At 60.8% G+C, this 25,135-nt stretch overlaps 1 protein-coding gene across 2 annotated transcripts in view; it reads right to left on the reverse strand.

Annotated features, from left to right (window-relative positions):
• The window catches only part of NFIC (nuclear factor I C), a 37,974-nt gene extending 27,479 nt beyond the window's left edge, over positions 1 to 10,495 (reverse strand). Inside the window, exon 1 of one of the 2 annotated variants that reach the window (XM_074528686.1) lies at positions 10,071 to 10,495. In XM_074528686.1, coding sequence (XP_074384787.1) covers positions 10,071 to 10,073 — 3 coding nt within the window. In that variant the 5' untranslated portion in view covers positions 10,074 to 10,495. Of the gene's footprint in view, positions 1 to 7,880; positions 8,147 to 10,070 lie in introns of those variants that run through there. The other variant, XM_074528685.1, reaches the window with a different exon arrangement.
• Between the last annotated feature and the right edge of the window lie 14,640 nt (positions 10,496 to 25,135).

Consider the following 25,135-nt stretch of genomic DNA (forward strand, 5'->3'; position numbering starts at 1 on the left):
CTGCCTGGCTCTGAGGGGAGCTGAGCTGCACCCAGACTGGGCAAATGGAGAGGCAAACCCTGACCCCGCAGCTTTGCACCCATGGGTGCACCCTGGGGGTGGGGGTGCCCCAGCCTGGCATTTGCCTGGGAGCACAGAAAGAAAGAAACGTGGTGAGAAACAACAGAAGAAGCCACCCCAGGTCACAGCATCAGTGGAGGCTGCAGGACCCCACGGAGGATGGAGAGTAGCTGGGTCTGAGCATCGCTGCAGGTGTGGGGTCACGCCCTGCAGCACCAGATTGTCACCTGGCCATGGCCATGTCCCAGCCAACCCGTCCCTCAGCAACCCCCGGCGCCCTGGCAGCGTCTCCTCGCAGGCCGCGGGTGCCCACAGGGCTCTCGGTGCAGCTGGCAAGGGCGCCTGGATCCTGCCCTCGGCGCTGCGCCCTCCGAGCTATCTATAGCCATGACCTCAGCGGGAACCGGGGCAGGACCCGGCCGCGCATCGTCCCTTCTTGGCAGGGCCACCGCCTCAGCCCCCACCCGGCACAGAACCGCCGCCAAGCCGAGCCTTTTATCCCGTACGTTCGCTAATCCGGCGGGATTCGATGTCAGGGGCTGCCCACGGGAGGCTCACAAAGGCCGTTTCCAGGGGTGCCCAGCCAAGCCATGGAGAACGCCAGCGGGCAGGGCAGGGCAGGCGGCGGTGCCGGGTGTCACCGCGCTGGGTGACAGGCTCTGACCCCGGGGCTGGACGGCAGGGAATGCGTGTGACCCGCCCGCGAAGAGGTCGAGCAGGGGACGTCCTTGCGTAGGCAGGGGTGACATGAGGACACCCCGCAGCTGCGCCCCGCAGGCGTCGGGGTCACAGCCTCCCGCAGAGCCGGGGGTCGTGGGGAGGACCTGCTCGCTGTGCCCCGGGGGAAGCGGGAAAGGGGTGGCCCAGAGGAGGGGAAATTCCCCAGCTTTTTTCTCCAACAAACTCCTTGGCTTGTGCAATTAGAGAAATTTGTTTAACAAACTCCCGGGGGAGCGGAGCGGGAAGGTGGGGTGGCGCGGGGCCAGGGCGCTGCTCACACAGGCCCGCGCCCTCCCCGCCTGCGCCTTTGATCAGCAGCGCACGGCGCAGGGGGACGGGAGCCCTTCCCCGGTGTGCCACGGAAATGCCACGGAAATGCCCCGCACCCTGCGGACACGCTGCCCGCGGCACCCTCTGCCACGTGTCCCCTCAGCCGCTGCTTCGCAGCCCCCTCCGCTCGTCACCCCCATTGCCATGTCCCTGGGGCCCGCCGGGGTGGCACGACCCTGGCACCGTGCCACGCTCAGCCTCCAACCCGCGGCCGCAGGTGCGCACACGTGTGTGCCCGCCGTGCCCGCGCCCAGCGCAGGCTCCGGGCGCGCACCCGCCCGCTCGCTCCCGCTCTCTTTCTCATGCGATGCCATTTCCATCAAAAACTCTTTACTCGGCACTTTTCCCCTCATTGGTATTCACGCCGCGCTCTCGCTGTCCTGGCGCACAGGTTACTAAAGGAGATTTTGCGGCGCAGCGTGGCGGGGGTCACATTTCAGCCTGCGCCGTCTCGCTTTCCCAAATCGCTGGGCAGCAGCCAGGGACGGCGGGAGGGGGTGCAGGATCCGGCACATCGCAGCTCCCGCCAGGCAACCGTGGCACCGAGCGGCCCCGTCGCCCGTGGCAGCGGGGCGAGGCGGGCTGGCGGCTCTGCGGCACACAGTGATGGGTGGCTCCCTGGGGACAGCCAGCAGGTCACCGGCGCTCGCCGTCCTCCCGGCAGCCCCACGGGCCTGTGCAGTGTGCGAGCACCTCAGAAAGGGGGTCTGAGCAGAGGCAACTTAGCGTTGCCACCACTCATCAGCACCCAGATGAGCCCTGGGTGACATCCACCGTGAGAGTGTACCCCCAGAATGACACGCTGGGTGTGGGGGGAGCAGTGGTGCCTCTCTGTTTCAGGGCTGGTTTGGGGAAAGGGGAAATGTCTGGGTGGAAAATCAACATTTCTCTCGTATGGGCTTTTTTTTTTTTTTCCTTTGAAAGCAAAAATATTTCTTGGTTTTTCGTGATCAGAAACATGTTGGGGGTTTTTTTGGACAACAGCCGGTCAAATACCATTTCCCCGTGAAGGGAATGCAGGGGCCCTTTGCAAGGAGAGCGAAAACCTTCTTAAAAAACAAAGTAAAACCCACAGTTAAAAAAAAAAAATCCACCCAGCTATGGACTTGAATAAGCTCCCAGGGAAGAGGGGTCAGCAGGAGGGCCGGATCCCAGCGTTCCTGTGCCAGGCAGTGCTGCTGGAGTGCTGGTGGTGGTGGTGGGGAGGGCAATGTCCACGGCAGGCAGCCCAAAGCCCAGACCTGGGGATTTCGCCCAAAACGCTGCCCAGCGCTGGCTGCCGGCCGGGGAAGGAGGATTAATGCGCTTTTAGAGCAGTGGTGAGTTAACCGAGAAATCAATCCTTGGCAGTGGCTGGCCCCAGGTCCCCCAGCGCGTGAGCGCTGCCGCACCTGAGCCACGGGATCCTTTCCCAGCTCCTCTCCAGGACTTGGGAAGCTCCGGGTCTTGGCGGGCGGCGCAGGGCGCTGGGTCCCGGCCAAGCTGGCACAGAGCGCCCGGCCGCGGGGGATGCCCGCCCAGGGCCGACGTGACGGACGGCGAGCGCGGGTGCCAGCCAGGCCCGGCATGCCCGGGGGTACCCTGAGCATCCCCTCCCTGCAGCTGGCACGTCCCTGGGGTCTGCACACCCCCCCTGGAGGGTGAGATCTCAGAGTGCCTGGCTGCCAGGGCAGGGAGGGAGGCTGAGCTCAGGCTTTTGCCTGCACCGATTTGTTGCATTCAAAAGCATCTTGGTACCGAAAACCCATGAGGTGAAGCTTTGCCCCACTCAGACTCAGCCGCAGCAGCAGCCCTCAGCCATGCCGTGTGGACGTCACCAGTGATGCCACATGATCCTGGCAGGGCTCGGCACCCACTGATGCCCTGGCTGCTCCCATCGCCCTCGCCACCCTGCCTCGACCTGCCCGGCACACCCCAAGGTGCTGTTGGAGAAATCCTCTCCTCATGGGTCCCTAAGGAGCACATCCCCGCCACCCCAGGGCCCTGCCTGCACTTCCCAGCTTGGGTGCAAGGACTGCTGGGGACAGCAGCCCCCCCAGCCCCCTCCCACGGGCTGCCAGCCCCCTCGGAGATGCTCTGTGCTGGCACTGCCATCCCTGCGCCGAGGAGCCACAGCACGGCCGGGGGTGGCAGGCAGCGTGCCAGCTTCACAGGGAGGGATTTTACCTCCCCAACTCTCCTTCTTCCCTTCAGTGAGGGACTCTGGGGATGCTCCCCACCACCGTCCCCATCCCCATCCTGCCACCAAGGGCTTGGCTTGTGGCTACAACAGGTGCAGGCACAACGGCAGTGATGGGGGGAAAACGGGCACCCCTTGGGCTGCAGGGATGTGTCCAGGGCCAGGCACACGGATGGCTGGCACAGGCACCATCGGGCAAGGAAGGTGGGTGAGCAGACAGGGCAAGCTGTCCCTGTCCCTGGGGCCATTCCCAGAGAGCCTTGCCTGGCAGAGACCTGCCACCACCTCCAAAGACAGGACACACTGACCCTCCCTTTCCCTGGGAGTACCAAATCCCCACTCAGGCCCTCCCCACCATGCACAGCCCGGGGTCGGGACGGATCCCTCGGTGCCACCGTGGCAGCTCTGCCCCAGGCCCCTGAGCTCCCCACTCGGGGAGCCGCCTTTCTCTCTCTTTGCTGTGCCCTGATAAGGGCCAGCTGGGCCAGCCCTTGCCATGGTTCCTCTGCCCAGCGAGCCTTGCCACGCCAGCACCGCCTTGGCCACACCGTCCCCGCCACAGGCACCCCTGCAAGGGGAGAAACCGCCGGGTCCAAACAGGATCAGGCTCCTGGCATCCATGCCCAGCCCTGCCAGGCTCAGGGGAATAGAAAAGGGAGCTATTCCCAACTGCTCCAAGAGCTCCGGGCAGGGCTCTGGGCTCTGGCAGCTGGGCTTTGTTCGGCAGTCTGCAAAGGCGTGCGCACACCCGCAGCGCTGAGATCGCTCCCTGCCCTGGCACACAGGGAACTGTGGGCATGAGGGGCCTGAACCACGGTCAGGGAGGGAACCGTGGGCAGGGCGAAGCTGCCCAGGGAAGGGAGAAATCGGCAGATACCTGGAAAAAGGGCGGCTGATTTACTGCACGAGGCCCCAGACAAGTTCAAGGTGATGAGGGGGAGAGCGGCACAGCGTGAGCGCCGGCCAGCAGCCCCTCACACAGCTGCCTTTATCCCCTCCCTCCCGTGTGCCCGTTCTGGCCCTCCGGCCCAGCATCAGAACCCCCCTGAACACCGGATCTGCTTCTCCCGGGTGAGGATTTAAGCTGGGACCGGGCAGGAGCAGCGGGCAGGGCTCGCCAGGGCAGGCGGGCACGGCGGGCGCCGCGGGGAAAGCGAGGATCTCCCGAAGGTTGCATTTAAAGAACAGCCTCATTGTTTTTCCCAAACAATACTCAGCAGATGGGAGAATTGAAAGTGTGTTGCAACCTTCCCTCTCTTCCCCCGCCATGCCCGGCTTGCTGCTCCCATCCTTTGGCAGCCGATCTGAGCTCCCGGCTGGAAACCAGTTCTCGGGAGCTACTGGTGGAGGGGGTGAGCACCGGGGCTGAAAAGCCTCGGCGCTTTTGGGAAGGGGGTTTGCCAAAGGATGCCCCACGAGATGTGCCCAGCAGGCAGCTCCCAGCCCCAGCCACATGCCTGCAGCAGCCCAGGGGTGTGTGGGGCTGGCCGTGGCCGCGGAGAGGTGGGATCCCCTCGGATGCCTGGAGATGTGGCTGTGACCGTGCCACGTGGCTGCAATGCTTCTGGCAGCCCAGCTCCACCCCCCAGGCCCGGAGCTGTGCCCGTTTGCTGGTACCAAGGGTTGTGCCAGGCCAGCTTAGCCAGGCGCTCCCCGATGCCCCTCGCATCCCGTGGCACTGACTGGGCACACACAGGGGTCCGTGCCTGGGCACTGGCTCTCGGTCAGGCAGCGCGGGTGCATCGCCTCTGCCATCCCAGAATCAGCTCTGCACCCTGGCATGGAGCCTGGCAGAGGGAGGAGGGTCTCTGACCAGACCCCGCTGGGATGCCCAGCTTCCAACATTGCGGCGGCCTTGGAGGACGGCGCCCATCTCACTTCTTTCCCATCCTGCAGGGACCAGGGTGGGGAGCTGCGGGTGTGCTGGGGGCACTGCCAGGTACCAGGCACGAGCCAGAGGTGTAGCAGCATCGCCAGTTATAAAATGTGCAATATTCCCCCACAAGAAGGATCCCAAATGTCCCCCAGCGCGGATCCAGGAGCCAAGGATAACTGTTACCGCTTTGGAAATCCCTTCGGCTTCTCGGGAGCAGCTCCCGGGGGACACACGTGCAGGCCCCTGGCAGGTGCTCAGCTCCAGGGTTATTTCGGAGCCCGGGCAGCCGGACCCCCCCGGCCCCCGCCCCGCTGCCCGTGGGCAGGGAGAGGCCTCGGCGTGGCGGCGGTTCCGGCGCTGCTTCCCTGCTAAATCTCGGCAGCTCCCTCCTGGCTGCCCGGCCTGGCCCCGAGGGGGACAGAGGTGAGCTGCGGAAGCGGGAGGAAGTCCCCAAGCAGGGACACAGAGCGGGGAGGGCATAGAGCCACCGCCAGCCTGGCGGGAGCTGCGGCCGAGGCCGTGGCCAGCAGCGTGTCCCGGGCTCTCAGCCCTTTGCCAGGGCTCTTTCGGTGCCGCCGGGCTGCCCAGCTCGGGCCCGCTCCGGCCGGGAATGTCGCCTGCGGGGTCCCGCGGTGCCAGGGCCGTGCCGGGCTCCGGGGCTGGCGGTGCTGCTGGCGGGGAGATGCGCAAAGGCCAAGGCAGGGCGGCTCCCGCGCACGTTCCAATGTATCCACATCACCATCCGCAGCTCCCGAGCCCGGGCGAGCCTGCCCGCCGCGCGGGTGGGATGGGAACGGGAACGGGAATGGGATCGGCTGGGCTGGAGCTGCGGACCAGGGCTGGTCCCAGCCGAGCCGGGCTCGAGGGGGAGGACACCAGAGCTTGCCCCGTGCCAGGGCAGTGGGAAAAGCCGGGAGCAGAGCTGGGAACAGCGCGGGTTGGTGAGGAGAGAGGCTCCGGCCAGCCCCGGCCCAGGCAGCGGCCGCACGGCTCGCACAGCACACCAGCACCGAGAGCTGGCAACAACCGCGCTGCCAACCCAGCACCAGCCGGACACTCGGGGGGCTGGGACCCCTAAGAGGGATGGAGTCAGGGTGGGAAAGGCGGGTTAGTAAAGAAAAGGAAAAAAAAACAAGAAAGAAAAAATGGGGGAAAAAAAAAGAGAAACAGCAAGCAATAAAGCAAGCAAGAAAGAAAAAAAGAAAAAATAAATACAAATAAAAAATAGAAAGAAAAAAAGAAAGAAAAAGAGTTAAAAAAAAAAAAGAAGAAAAGAGAAAGGAAGAAAGAGAAGTAAATAAGCCAGATTGAGGTGTGACCCTTGCCAAGTCAACCACACAACAGGGAGCACCACCTCAGGGTCATCTGAGCAGCCCTGGCACTGCCCACCCCGGCCGTGTCCTCACCAGGCTCACGCTGCGGCCGGGGGGGGGCCGGGGCCGGACCCTGCGCTGCCCCCGCACCCCAGCGGGCCACGAGGGGCCCCCCGGACCCCCCCGGACCCCCAGGGACCCGCACGGACCCGCACGGACCCCCGCGGGCAGCGCAGCCCGAGCCCCGGGGCAGCCCCAGCCCCGTGCCGAGGGAGGGGGCCTGGCAGGGCAGGGCAGGGCAGGGCAGGGCAGGGCAGGGCAGGGGTCCTGCAGCAGCCCCCCCATCCCCTGCCAGCCCCCCCAGAGCAGAGCCGGGGAGCGCACACGAGGCCGGGCCCCGAGCGGGCAGCGCTGCCAGCAGGGAACAGGTTACGAGGCAGAGAGAGCCGCCTGCTCAATAATTAAATAAATATCGGCGATCAATAAGCGCGATGCAAAGGCAGAGCCGCAGTGGTCGCGCTGTGGGCAGGGCAGGGCAGGGCTGGGGGGGGTTCCTGGGTGTCCCCCCCGCTCCTGGGGGCTGCAGGGACGCCCCGCTCGGTGGCACCGCGTGCACCGGACCCCGCCGCGGCCTGCGGTGACATCGGTGTCCCCACGCCCGCCCGGGGCTGCCCCTCGGCACCCCGGCACCCCCACGGGGGCTGGCATCGCCCCTGCCTGGCACAGCGCGGGTGCCCCCACATCCTGCCGTGCCCGGCCCCTGCCCTCGGCGCAGCGTGGCACGGCCGGGCGCGCTGGCCCAAGCTCGGGGGGTTCTGCACAAAACGCCCGTGCCCCCCCCAGCCCCTGCACCCCACCATGTGCGGCCAGGCTGGGGCAGGGAAGGAAAAAGTTTCGCGCTACGCAAGAGGCGGCACGGCCGAGCCCGAGGCTGCAGCCCCGACCCCCCCGGGCTCCCCGAGCCCACCGGGGACCCCCCGCACCCCACGGAGCCCCCCTGACCCCCAGAGCCCGCGGCTTCCCCGCACCACCCACCTCTGGGCGCAGCCACCAAAAAATAAAACCCAAACCACAACGCAATCTTCCAACCCCCCCACGCCCCAAGTGAAAGTGAAGGCTGAAAAAACCCAAAAAGCACCAGAAACACCATAAAAAAAGCCCTGCAAAAGGCGAGGGAGGGGGACAGGAGGGGAACGCGGCTCCTCTGAGCAGCTCTGCACGGCCCCAACCCGCCTTTCTCTGTTATGATTATTTTTAGGGAGGGAGGTGTTGCATTTTCTTGGGTTTTCTTTTTTTTTCTTTTCTTTTTTTTTCTTTTTTTGTATTGCAACTGCTAAAATCTGTTGCGGCGAAAGGAGCAAATTGGGGGGAGGGGGACGCGGGGGGGGGGGGTCCCGGTTACCTGGGTCAGGCAGAGAGGAGACGAATACATCCCGAGCCGTGCTGGGAAAGTGCCTAATTGCAGGGCTGAGACTCGAGGCGTAAAAGTTACTGAGTCATTTCGGAGGCTGGAGCAGTCCGGGCGTTTTTTCTCTCTCTCTCCTCCGGAGCGGCTCTGCGGGGCCCGGGGGGGGGCAGCCGGGCACGGGGGGGCGGCCCCGCGGGAGGGGGGGCCGAGGAGGAAATAAAAAGATTCCAACTTCCACCCCCCCGCCAAAAAAACTAAAAAAAAAAAAAAAAAAAAAAGAAACCAAACCAAAACAAACCAACCTCTAAAAAAAAAATTAAAAATAAAAAGCAAAATTCTCCCCCCCCCACTTGGAAAATAAAGCGCTTTTTTTGTTGTTGTTGTTTGTTTGGGGTTTTGGGGGGGGCGGTTTAAAGAGGCAGGAGGGTCATCCTCGCCCCGGGGGGGGGTCGGGGGTCCGCACCCAGCCTGCAGGCACGGGCGGCGGGGAAGTTAGAAGGGAAGCGGCTCCATCCGAGACCCAGGCAGCGGAGAGAGAGAGGAAAGAAAGAATGAGAAAATGAAAAAAAAAAAAAAAAGACAAAAAAAAAAAAAAAAGAGCGAGGAATGAAGTGACGTTATGAAAAAAGCCCATCCCAAAATATTACATCCCATTTAAAGATGTAGGAACCCCCTTTGGCTCGCAGGGCCGAGGCGCTGCGGGGCAGGGGGGGCGGGGGAGGGACGGGGCCCCCGCGGACGGCGAATCCCCCTCGGCCCGGCGCGGAGCGCGCCCGCCTTTGCTTGTTTTGGGGGTTTGATTTTTTAATTTTTTTTTTTTTTTTTAACTAAACGGAGCCAATCCGGCGATGGGAGAGAGAAAAAACCCTGCAGATTCATGTGCAACTTCTGAGCAGCGGCCCCGGCGCGGGGGGGGTGTTGGTGTCACTGCCCGCACCCAGCCCCGGTGCGGGGGGGCCCCGCCGCATCCCGCTCATCCCGCGGGCGCGCTGATCCCCCCGGCCGCGTTATCCAACCACCGGCAGCATCACGGAGCCACGGGGGAAGAGAGCGCCACGGGCAGCCCCGCGACCCCCCCGCGTCCCGGGGAGCCCCGCAACCCCCCCGCACAAAGGGAGCGGGAGGGGGAAACAGCGGAGCCCGAGCCCGGCAAACTCCACGGCGCGAGTTGTGACTCCGCACCCCCCCGGCCGCGGCCGAGCCGGGCGCTAATGACGCTAATTAGAGAGCGCGCGGGGAGCGCCACGGGCGGAACACAAAGGGGATCCCCGGGCACCTCCCGGCCCGGGGGGGCCGCGCCCCGCTCCCCTCCGCGCCGGGGGTCGCCCGTCCCCGCAGGGACCCTGACCCGCAGCGCGGCCGCTCCCGGCGCGGGGCCGCGGCTCCAGCGCTGCTGCTTTCCCCCCAAAAATAAGAAAACCGCTTTTTTTGGCCTTTTTTTTTTTTTTTTTTCCTCTGAAGGGACGAGCCCCCGCAGCGCCTCTTCCCGCACAACTCATTTCCACTCTCAACTTCTGCCGACCCCCGCCGCCCATCCCCGCCCGGGTTGGAGTCACCCCGCACCCTCCCCCCGCAGGGACATCCCGGTCCCCCGGGATGCGGCGGCTCCGCGCAAACTTGGCCGGGCGGGCCCGGTCCCCGCATCCTCCCGTGGCCTGGCAGGAGGAGAAGCGGGCGAAGCCTCGCACAGCGGGGGCGGGGGCAATGTTTTTATTCTCACACCGAGCACGGTGATTCCCTTCTCCCACCCCAGCACGGGCAGGGCGGCCCCGCGCAGCGCGGACTTGAGCGCGACCCTCCCGGGCGTCACTTCCAAGTTCAAGTCGGTGCGGCTGGCGGCCTCTCCGCCCCTTTTTTAGCGGCCATTTTCAGCTCCATCCAGTCCTCCGCTGGCTGCGGAGCTCCCCCCGCGCCGCGCCGCGACCTCCCCGCCGGGCGGCTCCCGCCGCCGCCTCCGCCCCCCGGTACCGCGGGCGGGTGGGCAGGGGGAGGAGAGACGGCGGCGGCTCCCCCCGCCCGCCCCCGCCGCCCCGCTCCCCCCGCCCCACACCGTATTAAACTCGCCCCGCCGCCCCCTCCCTGGCTGCAACTTTTGCTCGTGGGGGCACCCGCAAACACACGCACACGGGGGGTGAAGGGAGAGGGGGGAAGTAGAAGAGAAAACGAAAGTGTCATGGGACCTACCATCGCCAAGTGCAATTAACGGGCTCCAAGTTGCTGCGAAGCGCAAAGCAAAGAGGATGGATGGGCTGGTTTGGGATTTTGGTCTAAAACGTGTGTTTTCCACCGCGCCGAAAGAGGAGGAAAAAAAACCGCTGCCCCGCGAAAGAATTAAAAAATTAAAACCCCAATAATAATAATAATAATAATAACAACAATGATGGCAATTATAGTAAAAGTCCTCCGAGGCCAGCGGCGCGGTGTCCCCGCGGGCGGTCACCCTCGCTCCGGCTCCGCGGCGCTGCCGGGGGCCATGCCCGGGCGGGGGCCGGGCTGCGGGCGGGGGGCGCGGGGCGGCGGTGACGGGAGCGCGGAGCCCGCGCCCGGCCGGGCCTTGTGCGCTGCGGGGGTGGCGGGGCTGGGGGATGGCGAGGGGGATGCGATGGGTATTTTTGGAAGGCAAGCAAAAAAAAAAAAAAAATTTTTTTTTCCTAAAAATTAAAAAAAAAAAAAAAATTAAAAAAAATTAAAAATAAAGCCCGGGAGCGGGGCGGGCGGGCGGCGCCTACGGCAGAGCAGCGCGGGCATCCCCCCCGCGCCCCCCCGGCGCAGCCCCACTCCGGCCGGGAACGGCTCCTCCTCGCAGCCCGCAGCGCCCCGGCCCCATCGCCGCCGCCCCCGCCTCCTCCTCCTCCTCTGCCTCCTCCCCTCGCCCGGGGCACCGGCGGCGTTGCGGCGGGGACGCTCCCGGTGCGGGGGCGGGGAGGGAGGAGGAGGAGGAGGGAGAGGAGGAGGCGGAGGAGGAGGAGGAAGGCTCCGGCCCCGCTCGCCCGGCAGCGCGACGGCGGCCCCCGGATGGTGCGGGTAGGTGGCGGGGGCTGCGGCGCGGCCCCCCCGGGCCCGGCTGGCTGCGGGGCCGCCCCTCCAGCCCTGCCCGGCGCGGGGGAGGCGGGGGGGGCGCGGCCCCGGTGCGGAGCTACCGCAGCGCGGGGAGGAGCCGCGGGCAGCGCTGGGCCCACCGCCCGCCCCCGCCCCGGGCATCCCCCGGGCACCCCCGGCCCCGCTCTGCCCCCAGCGCGGGCATTCCCCGGGCACGGCCCGGCCCCGCGCCGCGGACACTCGGCCTGGCCCTCACCCTCACCCCGGCACACGGACACCCCCGTTCCACGCACACAGCTCTGCACCCCGCTGCGGTCACCCCGGTCACTCCACACCCCGTGTGTCCCCCCCCGCCACCCCCGGGTGCGCACACCTGCCCTGCTCACCCTCCCTGCCACCCCCCTGTCACCCTGGGGGCAGCCACCCCCGGCTGTGTCCCCTGCAGCCCTCTGGAGCATCCTCCATCCCCTCCAGGGCTGTCCCCCCACACTCCCGTGTCCTGTTCCCTCCACCCAGGAACACCCCCGGGTTCCCCAAGGCTGCTTTGCGCCGGGGCTTTGCCCCCTCCCCATCCCACTCCAAAGTTGGCAGCGACCCGGGCACTGGGCTTGGTGCGGCTGTGGGGGGGGAGAGCGATTCCCTCATTTCTATCGACCCCTTTTGTGTCTGGACCTGGATTTTTAACCCTTGTTATCGAGTAATCCTTTAATCTCTTAATCCTTTCAAATAACCATATTTTTCTATAGGAAGGCAACAAAAATTAGATATTTTTTCAGTTTGCTGAGGGCCGAAGCGTGCATCGTGTGCCTGGATTTTTCGGCACGCTCCGTAGTCCTGAACAAACAGGAACATAATCTCCGTCTGCCTTGAGCTCAAATGGTTTCAGTGTGATAAATAATATGCTAAATAATTTATTGTATATTTTAAAAATAAAATTAAAGCAAACTACTCAGTCATTTCACTAGTTTTTATTCCATAATTTTTCCCCTCTTTTTTATATATATATATATTTTTTTTTTTTTTTTTAGGGGGGTACTCTGAGCCTGATCATTTTTACAATCTCAGCTCAAATTTAGCAGGGATTTTGAATACACGGGAGGTTTATTTTATCCATCCCCATATCCCCTTTGCCTGCTAAACCCACCACATGCATACCAAGATACTGGACATTAATTTGTACATTCACGGGTATTATATTATATAAATATATATAATATATATGCATATATTTACTGAGTTATTTGTCAAACACAAGTACGGCCATCGGCCTTATGGAAATGAGATCTAATTTTATTCCAGCTGTCTATAAAAAAAAAAAATTCTTTAAATGTAAAACCTCTCGAACTTTTTTCACGTTGTTTTTTGGGTTTTTTTTTTTAATCACCATCTGCTCCCCCCCAAAAAAGCCACTTCCCTGTTTTAAAGCTTTAAAAAAAAAAAAAAAAAAAAGCTGAAATGAGCAGTTCCCTCGCCTCGTCCCAGCTCCAGAAGCCTCGAGGAATGTAAACTCGGCGGTAACTCCGCTCGCCGAGCACAGTTTGCATTTTCTGCCCGGCTCTGAGCGCGATACGGCGCAAAAATAAACCCTGGGAAGGATTTGCCAATTTTTAACCGCTTCCAAGGCCGCCGTGGTGCCCGCTGGCAGCTCCCTCTCCCTGCCAGGGTTTTATTTTTCTCCAGTGATTCCTTATTTCCCCTGGCCCGGCGGGTTTGGGGGCACATTTGGGGATATTCGGGCTCGGGCCGTGCCAGGCTGGCAGTGCCAGGGTGGGCGAGGAGGGACAGAAAGAGAGGGCTGGGATTTTATTTTCCCTTCTGCGAGGCCCTGGGGTGCAGGGTGATGGGGAAGGGGTTATTTATTTCTTGGTGATTAATAAGTTATTATTTATAATAAATAATTGTTTGTATTTATTTATTATAAATAAACAACTGCCATGGTTATTTATTTTTGTAGGGCTGTTAAAAGTATTTCCTGGGTGATTCAAAGCTGGGGCTGGAGAGCTGCTGGCCTTGGTTTTGAGATATCCCTGTGGGCTTCCAGTGGCCTAAGAGCACTCCTTGTGTCACCCCAAATTCCTCCTGCAGTCTGTCCCCCCAAAATGATCCCATTTCTCCTCTGGCAGTGGGGACTCATCCTGCAGGAGCCGAGGGTGGAAATAATTTCAGTGCAGTGAGTGGCACCTGTCCCTGGCATTGCAGGGCCTGAGGCAGAGCAAAGGGCACCCCAGGCGCTGACCCCTGACCCGGGGGTGCGGCGGGATTTGGGGTGCTGTGGGATTTGGAGTGCTGCAGGATTTGGGGTGCCGTGGGCTGTGCTGCCCATGGGGCTTAGGAGCTGCCACCAGACCCTGCACCGACCATCCCCACTCCCCCTGCAGCCCCTCAGCCTGAACCCCAATTCCTGGTGTAACCCCCAGGCAGAAAAACACTAAAAATACAAAAATCCTAATTTTTTGTGTGTTTTCCAAGCTGCCTGCAAACAGTGTTTTGAGGATGGGGGTGGAATCCAGAACCAATTTAATTTTCCTGTGCAGGCCATCCCTGCTGCCTCAAATAAAACAAAAAGAGTGGGGTGGGTTTGGGGTGCAGTTCTGCTCCTCCAAGTGATTTTTCGCAAGGATTAAAGCCTGGAGGTGGAAGCTGAGTTACCCTGATTCCAGGGAGTGGCTGGATCAGGCCCTTTGTTCATTCCATGGGTTTTTATCCCAGCCTGTTTGTGAGCTCACGACCCCCTGTTTATAAAACCAGGGCTTGGAACAAGTGGGAATTTGTGGCCCCCCCCCTCAAAGCTGGGTTTTATTTCTAAAGGGCATTTCATGGTTGATTTGTGCTGCTAAGACACCTCGATGCCAACTTTTGGGCTCAGCCAAGGGGGTGCAGGCACCCATGGAGCAGCACAGGGCTGGATGCCCCCCCATTGCCACGGCAAAACATCCCCCGGCCTCATTAACCCTTTTTTTTGGGCTCATTTTTAGCGTTTTTACAGGGTTTTTTTCCAAAGTCCCATTCTGCTGGGCGCAACAGCACGGCCGAGCCACGTCCCTCTCTGGAAAGAGGGAGAGAAAGGGAAATAATCTATGTTGGGATAGTTTTGTTGCTGCCTTTCTTTGCTTTTAAAATAACTTTTAAGGAGAATATTCTGGTTTTGACCAGAATTTATTTACTTTATTCCTGCATATGGCTCTTGGCCTGGGTCCCAAACAGGCAGAGGTCTGGCCTGGCTCGATTCAAAGCCAAAACGTGCAATGAAAAGAGATTTTTTTCCCCCCCTTTTCTCTTTCTTTCTAAAGCAGGTTTTTAACTAGTGAAATTGTTGCTGACAAGGGGGGGATTTCAGTTTAAAAATTGCTAGCAGATTTCAGGGAATTATTCTGCAGGAATTTCTTGGGGTTTTAGGATTTTTGCTGTGGCTTTTTATTGTTTTTTTGGCTGCAAGTTGGATGTAAAAAAAAAATAATATGAATCCCCAATTCTTCCCCCACACTCTGTATTTTTTCCATTGGCTCAAACATCACCTTTTCCCCCTGGATTTGTTGGAATCAGCCCTCAAAGAGCTCGTGTAGCCCTTTCCCTGCTCTCACACAGTGTGGCACAGGGAGCCGTGACCTCACCGGAGCAAAGCTTCCCCAAAATGACCCTAAAACTTGGTTTTACATCAAAAAGGGGCTTTAGGGGTTGCCAAATAGCTTCAAACACCACCAGGGGCTCGTGGTGCTGCTGCTCTCCCCGTGCTGGGGGCTTGGGCCAGGACTTTGCAGCCACACGTGGATGGAGGCGCCAGGAATTCTTGCAAACACCGAAATTTCACTCGTTAAAAAAAAAAATCCCAACATCAACCAAGCCCCAAATGCAAAATGCAACCAGGAAATGTTTCCTCACTAGTTTTGGTTTTGTATTTTTTTTTTTGTCCACAAAAAGACATAAATCAAATCTGGCCACTCTCCCAGGGCTGGTTTGTCGTGTTGGTGTTGGGGAATTTGGGGAAATTTCTGGAGTGGGAGGAATGGGGAGGAATATGGCCCTGACTCTTTGTTTGGAGCGAGTGAATCCCCGTTTGGTTTTTGTGGCATAGCTGGCACAGGGGGGTCCTGCCACTGTCCCCATGCCATGGTCACCCTGCCATGGCAGCCCCTCAGCCCCTGCACCTCAATTTAGGGAGCAGGAGCACCCCAGTGCCACCGCCCCGGTGACATCCTGGCACAGGGACGTGGCTCTGTGCCACCACACCGAGCCCAGCTGCGCCCAGAGCCAGGGGGGCTCCCCAAAATGTCTGTGTGCCAAGGGGAGCGCACCCAGGGGAGAGGGAAGGACAAAAATCCCCTCAAATTCGGCCTTGCTGGAGGGGAGGGCAGAGGAGCAGGGAAGCTTTGGGAGCTGAAAGTGAAAGTGGCGAGCGCGGCGCGGGTTTGGGGACCCAGCTGGCACCCTGTCCCCTGGGGGGTGCAGGAGCTGGGCCCGGCCAGGGCAAAGGCAGCTGCCGGTGGTGTTTGGAGCCCCAGCAGAAGTGGGAAGGAATCCTGGGGGAATTTTAATCAGTTGCCAAAGCAAACAGAAGCGCGGGGAGGTAACGAGGTACCTGCTCCCGCGCGGATCCAGCACCTCCGGCTCTGCCCCCGCCCAGCCCCTTCCCACGGTGTGTGCCCGGCGCTGCAGGGCCGTGCCAGGGCAAACACCTGGCAGCAGCCATGGCAAACCACCATGGCCCACTGCAGCAGCCCCACAGCGGGGCCAGGTGTGGGGCTCACACTCCCAGCACAGCCCCGGACCCTCCAGCGGCCCTTAGATGAGGCCTTTGCTGTGGTAGGAAATGGTTTCTCTGAGGATTTTGTTTTGCCAGAGGAGAAAACTGGGCTGGAATTTGCAAGAAGAAAGTTTGAGGGGAATGGCAAAGAATTATTATATTAGTTTTCCAGAAGGAGCTTCCAATTGTGCCGGCACACAGCGCCGTGTCCTGGAGCGACACAAACGGGGGCAATACCCAAAAGTGGTATTAGGTGAAGGGTCCCTTTCCTAGGAAAAGTTTGGCAACTTGCAGGCTCTGTTGCCAGCCTCTGTCTGCAGCTAAACCAATTACTGCAGACAAATTGGCATGGACATTCGCCTCAGTGAGCTCTCGGCCGCACAAAGGGCTCGCCTTCCCTCCCTGCCTTCCCTCCTCACCTTCCATCCTCGCTTTCCCTTCTCTCTTTCCCTCCTCATTTTCCCTCCTTGCTTTCCCTCATTTTCCCTCCCTTTCCCCCTTCCCTGACACGATTTTACGAGAGAGGAAAATTACTCGGATGCTGAGCGTACTGTAAGTAATAAGGGCTTTGAAAATAGGCTCCTAATTAAAAATGATACCACTGCTCGTTTGTTTTTAAGCACATATTAAACTTTTTTCCCTTTCCTGCTGCATTCAAATGTTGGGGTTGCTGGCTTGGGTCTTTTTTTGTGAAAACTGGCTTTCCATGCCGTGATTCTGGTTTGATTTGATTCCCCCCTTCTGCCCCCCCCGGGGTCTGCTTCGAATTAACGAAAGCCAAATCCAAGAAGCTGGAAAGGGATATTATAGAATTTTCCATGTCCTTATTATTTTTTTTATTAGCGGGACCAGGCAGCTCGGCAGAGCAGGGAGTTTGTGACTGGGGGGGCTGCGTGAGGCACTGGTGGGGGGACAGCAGCCCCCACCTGCAGCTCAGGGCCTCAGCCTTGGGGGGCACCAAGAGTTTAGCACAGGGCATTGAGCAGCACCAGGAGCGGGGATGTTCTGTCCGAACACGGGGTTTGCAGGCTCACCCCCCTGCAGCACCCCAGGCTGGTGGCAGGGTGCCCCAGAGCTGGTGTGGCACCCTCATCATGGTGTCCTGGCATGCACCAGCCTGGGCACACGGGGCAGGCACCCAGGGATGCTGTGACCTGCCAGGGGCTCCCTGGGGGCTGTGCTGGCACTCAGAGATGTGGGCGCTGCTGGCTGTGGCAGGGCATTGTCCCCAGGTGGGTGCCCAGTGGGCACTGTGAGACCCAATGAGGTCAGTGCCAGGGCCAGGCACCCTCTGTAGGGTGGGAGGCCTTGGATAGCCCTGGGGAGAGGGTACAGGGGCTGTTTCATGGTCCTGGTCCAGCCTTGCCTCCCAAACCGCAATGATCGCAGGGCCAGGGGCTGGGGGCATTAACGAGGTGGGGACAAACACCTCACCGTGCCAGGGCGAGGCACTCGGGTGGGTTTGGGTTTGCTCCCCGCCTGTTTCGCGCTCAGAGCAGGGCCTGCAGAGTTAACACCAGCCACGCCAGCCCTTGGCCGCCGGCACATGCTCTGCCCGGCCCTGAACCGCCGCCAGCTCCCGCTCCGGCAACAACAGCCCCCATTGTGTGCCAGGCGCCCGCGCCAGCACCCAGCTGCCGCCCGGGCCCAGGGTGCAGCGCAGGGCCACAAGTGGACTTTGTATCCCCGCTCTGGGCTGCTGGGTGGTGCTTTGCTGCTTGCTTTTTTTTTTTTTTTTTGCCTTTTTTTTTTCTTTTTTTTTTTTTTTTAATAGGAAGCGAGGAAAACAGGGCGTTCGGCTCCCGGCGTTTCGCCCAGCCGCTCTGCAGCGAGCCGGGAGGAAAATATTTTTTTAAAGACAATTGCTTGGCTCTTTTTGCATTTTATTTTGCTTTCTTTTTTTTCTTTTCTTTTTTTCTTTTTTTTTTTTTGCCTTTATTTTTCCTTTTTTTGGCTTTTTATTTTGCTTTTTTTGCCTTTCATTTTCCTTTTTATGCTTTTTAAATTAAACTTTCCCCCTTTTGTTTTTTTTTTCACCTTTCCCCTCTTTTATTCCCCCAGCTTTTTTGTGCCTCCTTTTTTTTTTTAATTTTTTTTTTTTATTTTTTACTGCTTTTTTCCTGGTTTCTTGGGTCTCTCCCTACGGGGCTGTGTTTACCCAAGTGGCACCATGTTTGTCACCGGGGCTGGCTTGCTCCGGTGTCTAAATATGTGGTGGAGGCACGTGACAGAGGGAGCAAACATCCTCTGCTGGCTGCCAGCATCAGGGCTGTTCCTCCTCCCGCAGGATTGGGGCTGAAGCCTCCCAGCTGCTGCACCCAAACGCCGCCTCGGGGCTCAGCCCAACCCTTCAGCTGTTTTGGGGTGAGGAAGGGGATCTGTGCTCCTCACCCCAGGCAGGATCTGTCCCTGCTGTCCCATTCCCATGGGTGCAGGAGAAGCACCGCGTCCCTCTGTGTTCTCAGTGGGGAAACTGAGGCACAGCTCCCTCCTTGCAGGGGGAAATCAGGCTTGTGGGGGAGGATTTTCCTGCTGGATCCTGAATCTTTTAAAATCGGCATTTTGGGGCCTTTCGGGGTGAAGGCTGTTGCTGTGGCAGAGACGGGTTCTCACACACTGCTCCTGCTCCCGTGGCACTTTGGACATGCAAGGCACGATGCAAGGAGCATCCCTGGCCGAGCAGGGGGTGCTGGGGAAGGTGCCCAGGTGTGCAGAGGGCACTTGGCAGCACGGAGGCAGCAGGGCCAGCCTGGCACTCCCCACCTGCCCAGCCAGCCTCCTCCTGCTCCCAGAGCAGGAGGAGGGGGAAGGCAGTGCCACGGGCCAGGAAGCCAAGCCAAATCTCAGCCCAGTGATAATGTTGAACATTGATTTCTGTATTCCCCTTCCTCCGGCCTGGCAGGACTGTGGGATGTGTGGAGCCAGCAGCTCCTGCAGCCGGAGCCTCCAGCGCGGGGCATCCTGCATCCGTGTGTGCCCTGCATCCGTGTGTGCCCTGCATCCCAGCCAGCTCTGAGGCCCAGACCTGCCAGGGGGAGCTTCGAGGCACAAAGAGGCTCCAAACAAAGGGTATTTTGGAGGAATGGAGGCACCATGTCTGAATCCAGGGGGTTTTGGCTGCGAGCAGGCCCTTCTGGGTGCTCTGCTGTGTGCAGCATGTGCCAACCTGGTCCCGAATCCCAGTCCTGCCTTGGGATCTGGATACCCCAGACACCCCAAACACCCTGCACCTGTGTGTGACACTGAGGCGGGAGCAGGGCTGTGGGGAGTGCAGTGCAATCCCTGGGCTCCAGAGTGTCTCAGAAATGTGGGTTTAGGTCACATTCCCAAATCCCTGCAGCCCCAGCCTCCTGCACAGAGCGTGGCTCTCTCCAGGCTGGTGCATCCCAGACCTGCCAAGGTTCTGGTGCAGGTGTCACCCTGCTCCTGGCCCACCCTTCCACCAGCCTTGGAGGGGCCGTGGCAGCACTGGCACCCCAGAGCAGCCCTGCAGCACCATAAACCCAGCTCCAGCCTTGGAACTGGGAAGTCTGTCTCGAAACCAGTCCGACTAGAATAACTGGGAAGGCAACTGTGGTTTCTTTTCAGGAAAAAAGAGATCTCGAAAAAGAACTGAAACTGTTTTCATTTGGACAAAAATATTCCTAGACATTTTTCCACATTTTGCCAGCAAGAAAGAGCATTTGCTTTTCATTTTTCAATGGAAACCCAGAGAAATGTAATTGAAAATGATGTTTTCCCTGAGAAAGAAGAAAAAGGCAATTACTGTTAAAAATCCATTTTGGTAGAAACAAAGCAACTTGGTGAAAGAAAACCCTCCCCAAAGCAGCCTGGCCTGTGCTGACACAGATCCCCCTGAGCTCTCATCCTGCCGTGTGCCGGCCGCTGGTCACTCTGGCTCCCTGGTGGCCGGAATGGCCGGGAGCTGGCCATGGCCAGGAGCCAGCTCTGGCCTGACAGCAGCAGTGGGACACAGCAGGACATCCCACCACGTCCCACCACGTCCCCACAGCCCGCCTGCATTTTGGAGCGGGGTGTGAAGCAAACATGAGACGACCTCAAACACTCAGTCCCATGGTGCTTTTTGGAATAGTGATAATTAAATTCAGACTTTTTTCCTTTCAAAATGCCCTGGAAAAATCCAATCACTTTGCAAATCAAAATAAGCATTTCCAATTAATCCTCTAACTTGAACCACATGGCTTTTAGGGAACGCGGTTGCACTCTGCTGAGACGCTATTTTTAAACCGGTGACGGCTCCGGCGATGTTCCGAGCGTGCTGCAGACAGGCACGGCACGGCACGGCCCGGCCCGGCCTGCTGGGGGCTGCCCAGGCAGCTCGGGGGGTTCAGCTCCCCTGGCTGTGCCCCGGGGTGCAGGCGGTGCCCCCCGGCCAGCACAAGGGCAGGTGACAGCGCTGCCTGCAGGGACACGGCCTGAGGCTCCCTGAGCTCCTCACACGGTGGTGGCCGCTGTGGCAGAGGGGACACACAGCCACAGCCTCCTGTGCCCGCCCTGAGGTGTCCCAGCACTTCCACATCCCTGCCCTGGCTGGGGGCTGAGGCTGCACAAACCCATCACAGGCTGCCTGGGCACTGGGGCGGTGCCAGGGAGGGTGAGGACAGTGCCCATGTCAGAGATGGAGCGTGAGGACACTAAAGTGTCCCCCCAACTCCCTCCTGGGTTACTGCAGAGACTCTGCCAGAGGGGAAAAGCCTCTCTTGCAAGGCCACTATGGCTGGCACCACCACAGTTGTGCCAGCGGGAGGAACTGGTGGCATACTGGGTCACTTTCCCCTCTGACACCTCTTATGTCCCTGGGGACAGGAGCCTTGAGCCCATGGTGGGCAAAGGCACCCAGGTGAGGGATGGGGCCAGCTCTGCCCCCTGGTCCCTGTCCCTGCCCCACTCAGCAGTGGCATTTCCAGGGCCCCTCCCTGGCGGTGCCAAGGCAGTGCTGAGCGGTGCCAGCTGCCACCCGCCGGGCCTGGGGGGTTATTTTTAGCCCTGGCTGGGGATTTGGGTGCTAAGCAGCCGGCACCTCACAAGCTGATTTGAGCACTAAGCTGAAAAGCTGGGGACGTGGCCAAGGCAGGCAGGGATCCGGCCCTGGCCCCCACCTGCCCCCAGGGCTGGGGAAAGGGAGCTGGGCCCTCTGCGAGGGGTGATGGGAGAGCCTGAGGAGCTGCGGGCTGGTACCCCCATCCTGCTGCCTGATGCCCAGGGGTGCCAGGGGCACTGACACGGGGGAAAGGGGCTCTTGGATCCCCTCCAGGCCTGGGGGCTGGCGCTGGGAAATGCCGCCGTGGGCTGGGCGAGGCGGGAGCCGGCCCCAGCCAAAGTCAACTCAGGCACCGCCATTCCCAGGCTCCGTGTGCTGACGGACGCCCCAGTGCCCGGGGCCAGGGCAAACGGGGTGCTCTCCACCCCCCCAAATCCTCCTCTTCCTCACACGTGTGCTCCTGCACGTGTTTTTCCTCTGGGACTGTTTTGGGAGCAGCCAGGAGCCTGCAGCAGCATCCCCTTTGCTCAGAGGCTGTGGCGGGGCCAAGGTTGGGTTTGGCTCTGCCTTGGGCACGGAGCCAGCACCTGGAGCTGGAGCCATGGAGATGCTTGGGGAAGGTTCATCCCCCTGTGGGGATACTGTGCAGCACCCACAGCATCTGTGCAGGGAGAAATTGGGGTGCTGAGCTGCCCTGGGAGCTGGGGCAAAGGAGGGACGGCAAGGCGAGACACTGGGGTGCTGAGAGTGCCCTTGGCCTCAGCCCAAAATTCTCGCTGTGTTCCCTAACCAGCTCCTTGTCACCTTCATCACCTCCTGCCCATTCCTTGTCCCCCATGCTGGGGACACCAGCACGGTGACATGCTGTGGGCGGCTCATCACAGCGGCGAATGGCAGGAGGGCTGACCTCGGCCTGCTCCCCCGGCACCCCTCAGCAGCTCCAGGGTGGTGCCCGCTGCTCGCAGAGCCCGCAGCCTCCCCGCCATGCCAGCTGGCTGCCAGCCCTGCCTGGCACCGGGGCCTGCCCGCTCCTGCCCGCACATGCCAGCGGCAGCGCCGGGCCCAGCCCCGGTGCTCAGCACCTGTGCCAAGGAGGGCAGCCCGACCCTGCCAGCCCCTCATGCCACACTTGGCCCTCACACCACCATGGGCTCGTGGCACCCAGCACCGCCGTGCCTGGCATGGGCACTGTGGATGCTCCGCTCCCCTCCCGAGGGAGCCGCAGCATCTCCGGCTGTGCCCGGGCTGGTGCTGGTGGGTGTTTGGCAGACGGGCTGGAGGCGGCGCTCGGCACTGTACCTGTGCCAAGCAGGCGCTTCCAAACGCTGCTGGTGCCAGCGGGGCACGGCTGGACCCCAGAGGGAACGGATGGGGGTGAAAATGAGGAGCAGCCCCTGCCCTGGACGTGCCAGGCAGGGTTAGGGGGTTCTGGTTCTGCCAGGCAGGGTTAGGGGGGTTCTGGCGGTGCCAGGCAGGGTTAGGGGGTTCTGGTCGTGCCAGGCAGGGTTAGGGGGGTTCTGGTCCTGCCAGGCAGGGTTAGGAGGGTTCTGGTTCTGCCAGGCAGGGTTAGGGGGATCTGCAGGAAAAGGAGGCGGCGGCGTCCAGCCCTGCCGTGTGGGCTTCCCAAGCTGCTCGCCGTTCATTTCAGAGCTTATTAAGAGCTGGGCTTTGTCAATAAGGCACCATATAAAGCACATTGTTGTCTCTTAGCAACCTTAACTAGTTTAAGAAGAATTTTGTTTGGTTTTTTTTTTTGGTTTTTTTTTTTGAATATAGAAGAAATTCACCAGGAAACGGCTGCGCCAGCCGGGTTCATCCGGGAGCACCCGCTCTTCCCGCACGAGTCAGCGGCTCAGCACAATGGCTTGGCCACAGCTCCAGCCCCGGCTCCCGGCGAGCAGGGCCTGCTCCCAGTTACAGAATGGGAGTGCAGGGAGCACTGGGAGCCTGCTGGGCAAGGACACAGATCCAGGATGGCGATGCTGGTGATGGGGAGATCACCAGGCTCTGCCAGACCCCCCTGGCAGCCTGCAGGAATGGGAGAGGGTGTGGAGTGATCATGTACCGGGTTTGAGGACAGGAGGGAGCGCAGGCCATGCCCCATTGTTCCCTGTGTCCCCAGCCCTGGCCCTGCACAGGAGCTGCTGGGGTGGGTGCCATGGCCGAGGGCACCAGGCAAGTGGTGGCAGAATCACAGGTCCTCCACTCCTGCCAGACTGGGACCAGAGTGGATGGAGACAGGGCTCCCACCACATCCCTGCCCGGGCTGGACTGGGATAACTGGGCCCCAGCCTGTCACTCTGCGTGGTGCTGGAGCTGGTTAATGGCAAACGGCGCCTGGGAGCATTAACCCAGGCGGGGGGGTGGGAAGGGGGGGTACAAACAGGCGCTGAGGGTGAATCTGCAACCGCAGGAAGTCAGTTATTAATTCGAGGGAGGCGTTTTGCCCCTTGATTTACTGTCATCAGGCCTTTATGTAACGGCAGGGCACGGGTGGGCAGTGCTGTGGGGAGGGGGTGGACGAGGTGGGGTGCAGTCCAGCACCCCCCAGTGCTCCCTTCTGCTGCTTCCTGAGCCCCCCATGTGAAAGGAGAAGGGCACCAGGGTGGGAGCCCTGTGTGCCACCATATGCCAGGGGAACATGGGGACCCCGAGAGAGCCCTGTGCCTTCCCCTGGCACTTCCTCCTCCCCACCCCCCGGTTCTCAGGATGGCCCCGGCAGGCTGTTGACATGGCTGGGGCCTCGTGTCCTCATGTCACCTCCTGGGCCGGGGGACAGGAGCTGGCAGAGCAGCTGCCGCCTGCGCGGGGCCGGCGTGCAAACAGGGGGGTGTTTGTGCACGGATGCGCTTGCACATGTGGATGGAGGTGCACGTGTGAGCACGTGGGCACGTGCACATGCCTGTGCGTGTGCAGATGTGTGTGCACACGGGGGTTTAGCACGCGTGTTCAGGTGTGTGTGTGTGCACACATGTGCAGCACTGTTCTCTCAGCACACACCACTGCGCACACGCTGAGGAACACGCGTGCACACGCAGGGACAGGGGACACGGGGGTTGTGGGACCCCCAGCAGCCCTGTGGCAGCGCTGGGGCACACAGCAGCCCTGTGGCAGGGGCCATGGGACGTGGCAGAAGCCCAGGGCTCGGTGGCAGGGCGACACGTGGGGTTCCAGGGGACACAGCAGCCCTCGGTGCCGGCTGGCGGGTGGCCCGGGCGGGAGAGGGCTGGGGGATGCAACACTCCCCTGCCTTCAATTGGCTGAGCGATAAATAAATAAAAGGGAATTAAATAAATAGAGGCGAGTCGGTTTATATAATCGCTGGTACAGTTTGTCCTGAACCTCTGCACGGATTAGAGAGCTGGCACCGGCCGTGGGTCATTAGCAGCTGGGCTGAGCCCCCCCAGCGCGACTGCCCCGGCCGCGGCCCCGCCCCGGCCCCCAGCCTTGCCCCCTATTTACCGATCCGGGTACTTTTTAACGAGAAACCTTGGCAAGGGCCGAGCGTGTGTGTGTGTGTGTGTGTGTGTGTGTGTGCATGTGTGAGCTGTGCAAACGTGCACAGAGGGGCACAGGGCTGTGTGCGGGCACTGCCTGTGCCCAGATGTGCCAGAGCAGGTTGGTGTGTGTGCAATGAGCTCTGTGTGTGTGTGTGTGTCACTCTGTGTGTGTGTGTGCACAGGACTGTGTGCATGCACATGTGTTTTCAAGTTTGTGTGCATGGAGGCCAGCACACACATGTGCCTCAGCACGTGGTGTGCATGTGCAGACGTGTGTGTGTGTGTGGGCACCTCACACCTCTGTGTACAAGCACGTGTGGTTTGTCCCCCTCTGCTCAGGAAAGCACCTTTCTCCCACAGCTCCAGTTTCTTCTGGGGTGCTGGGGTGCTCCTGCAAAACCTTTTGGTTTCTTCCCTGCCTTTTGGAGCAGCACTGGGAGGTGTTTGTTGGGGTGTGTGGGGAGCCCCCTCACAGAGTGTGGCATGCATGGCAGGAGGCATCAGTGTGCCCCAGGACACACTGGGTGCCAGCTGGCCAAGCTGCCCATTTACCCCCCCTCCCCAAATACCCCCGCACCCCCCCGGGCCCCCTGTCACCCACACACCTCGACTCCCCTCCTCAGCTGCCCCAAATTCTCCGCGTGGCCAAGGCAGAGTGGGAACCCCTGATGTCCCGAGCTCATCCCGAACTGTCCCCGCAGTGCCCCGCAGGGTGCCCTGAGCCCCGCACTGCCACCCGGTGCCGGGGCTGAGTGTGCCCGTGCCCATGTCTGTGCCCATGTCTGTGCTGCTGCCGGTGTCCGTTCCCCCGTCCGTACCCGTTCCCGTGCCGGTGCTCGTTCCCATGCTGGTACCGGCGCCGGTGCAGATGCCAGTGGCCGTTCCCGTTGCCGTTCCCCTGCCCATTCCCCGTTGCTGTTGCCATTCCCATTCCCGTGCCCGTGCCCATTCCCGTTGCCATGCCCAT

This window comes from Zonotrichia albicollis, chromosome 29 (genome assembly GCF_047830755.1).
Source record: "Zonotrichia albicollis isolate bZonAlb1 chromosome 29, bZonAlb1.hap1, whole genome shotgun sequence".
NCBI classification, from domain to species: domain Eukaryota; kingdom Metazoa; phylum Chordata; class Aves; order Passeriformes; family Passerellidae; genus Zonotrichia; species Zonotrichia albicollis.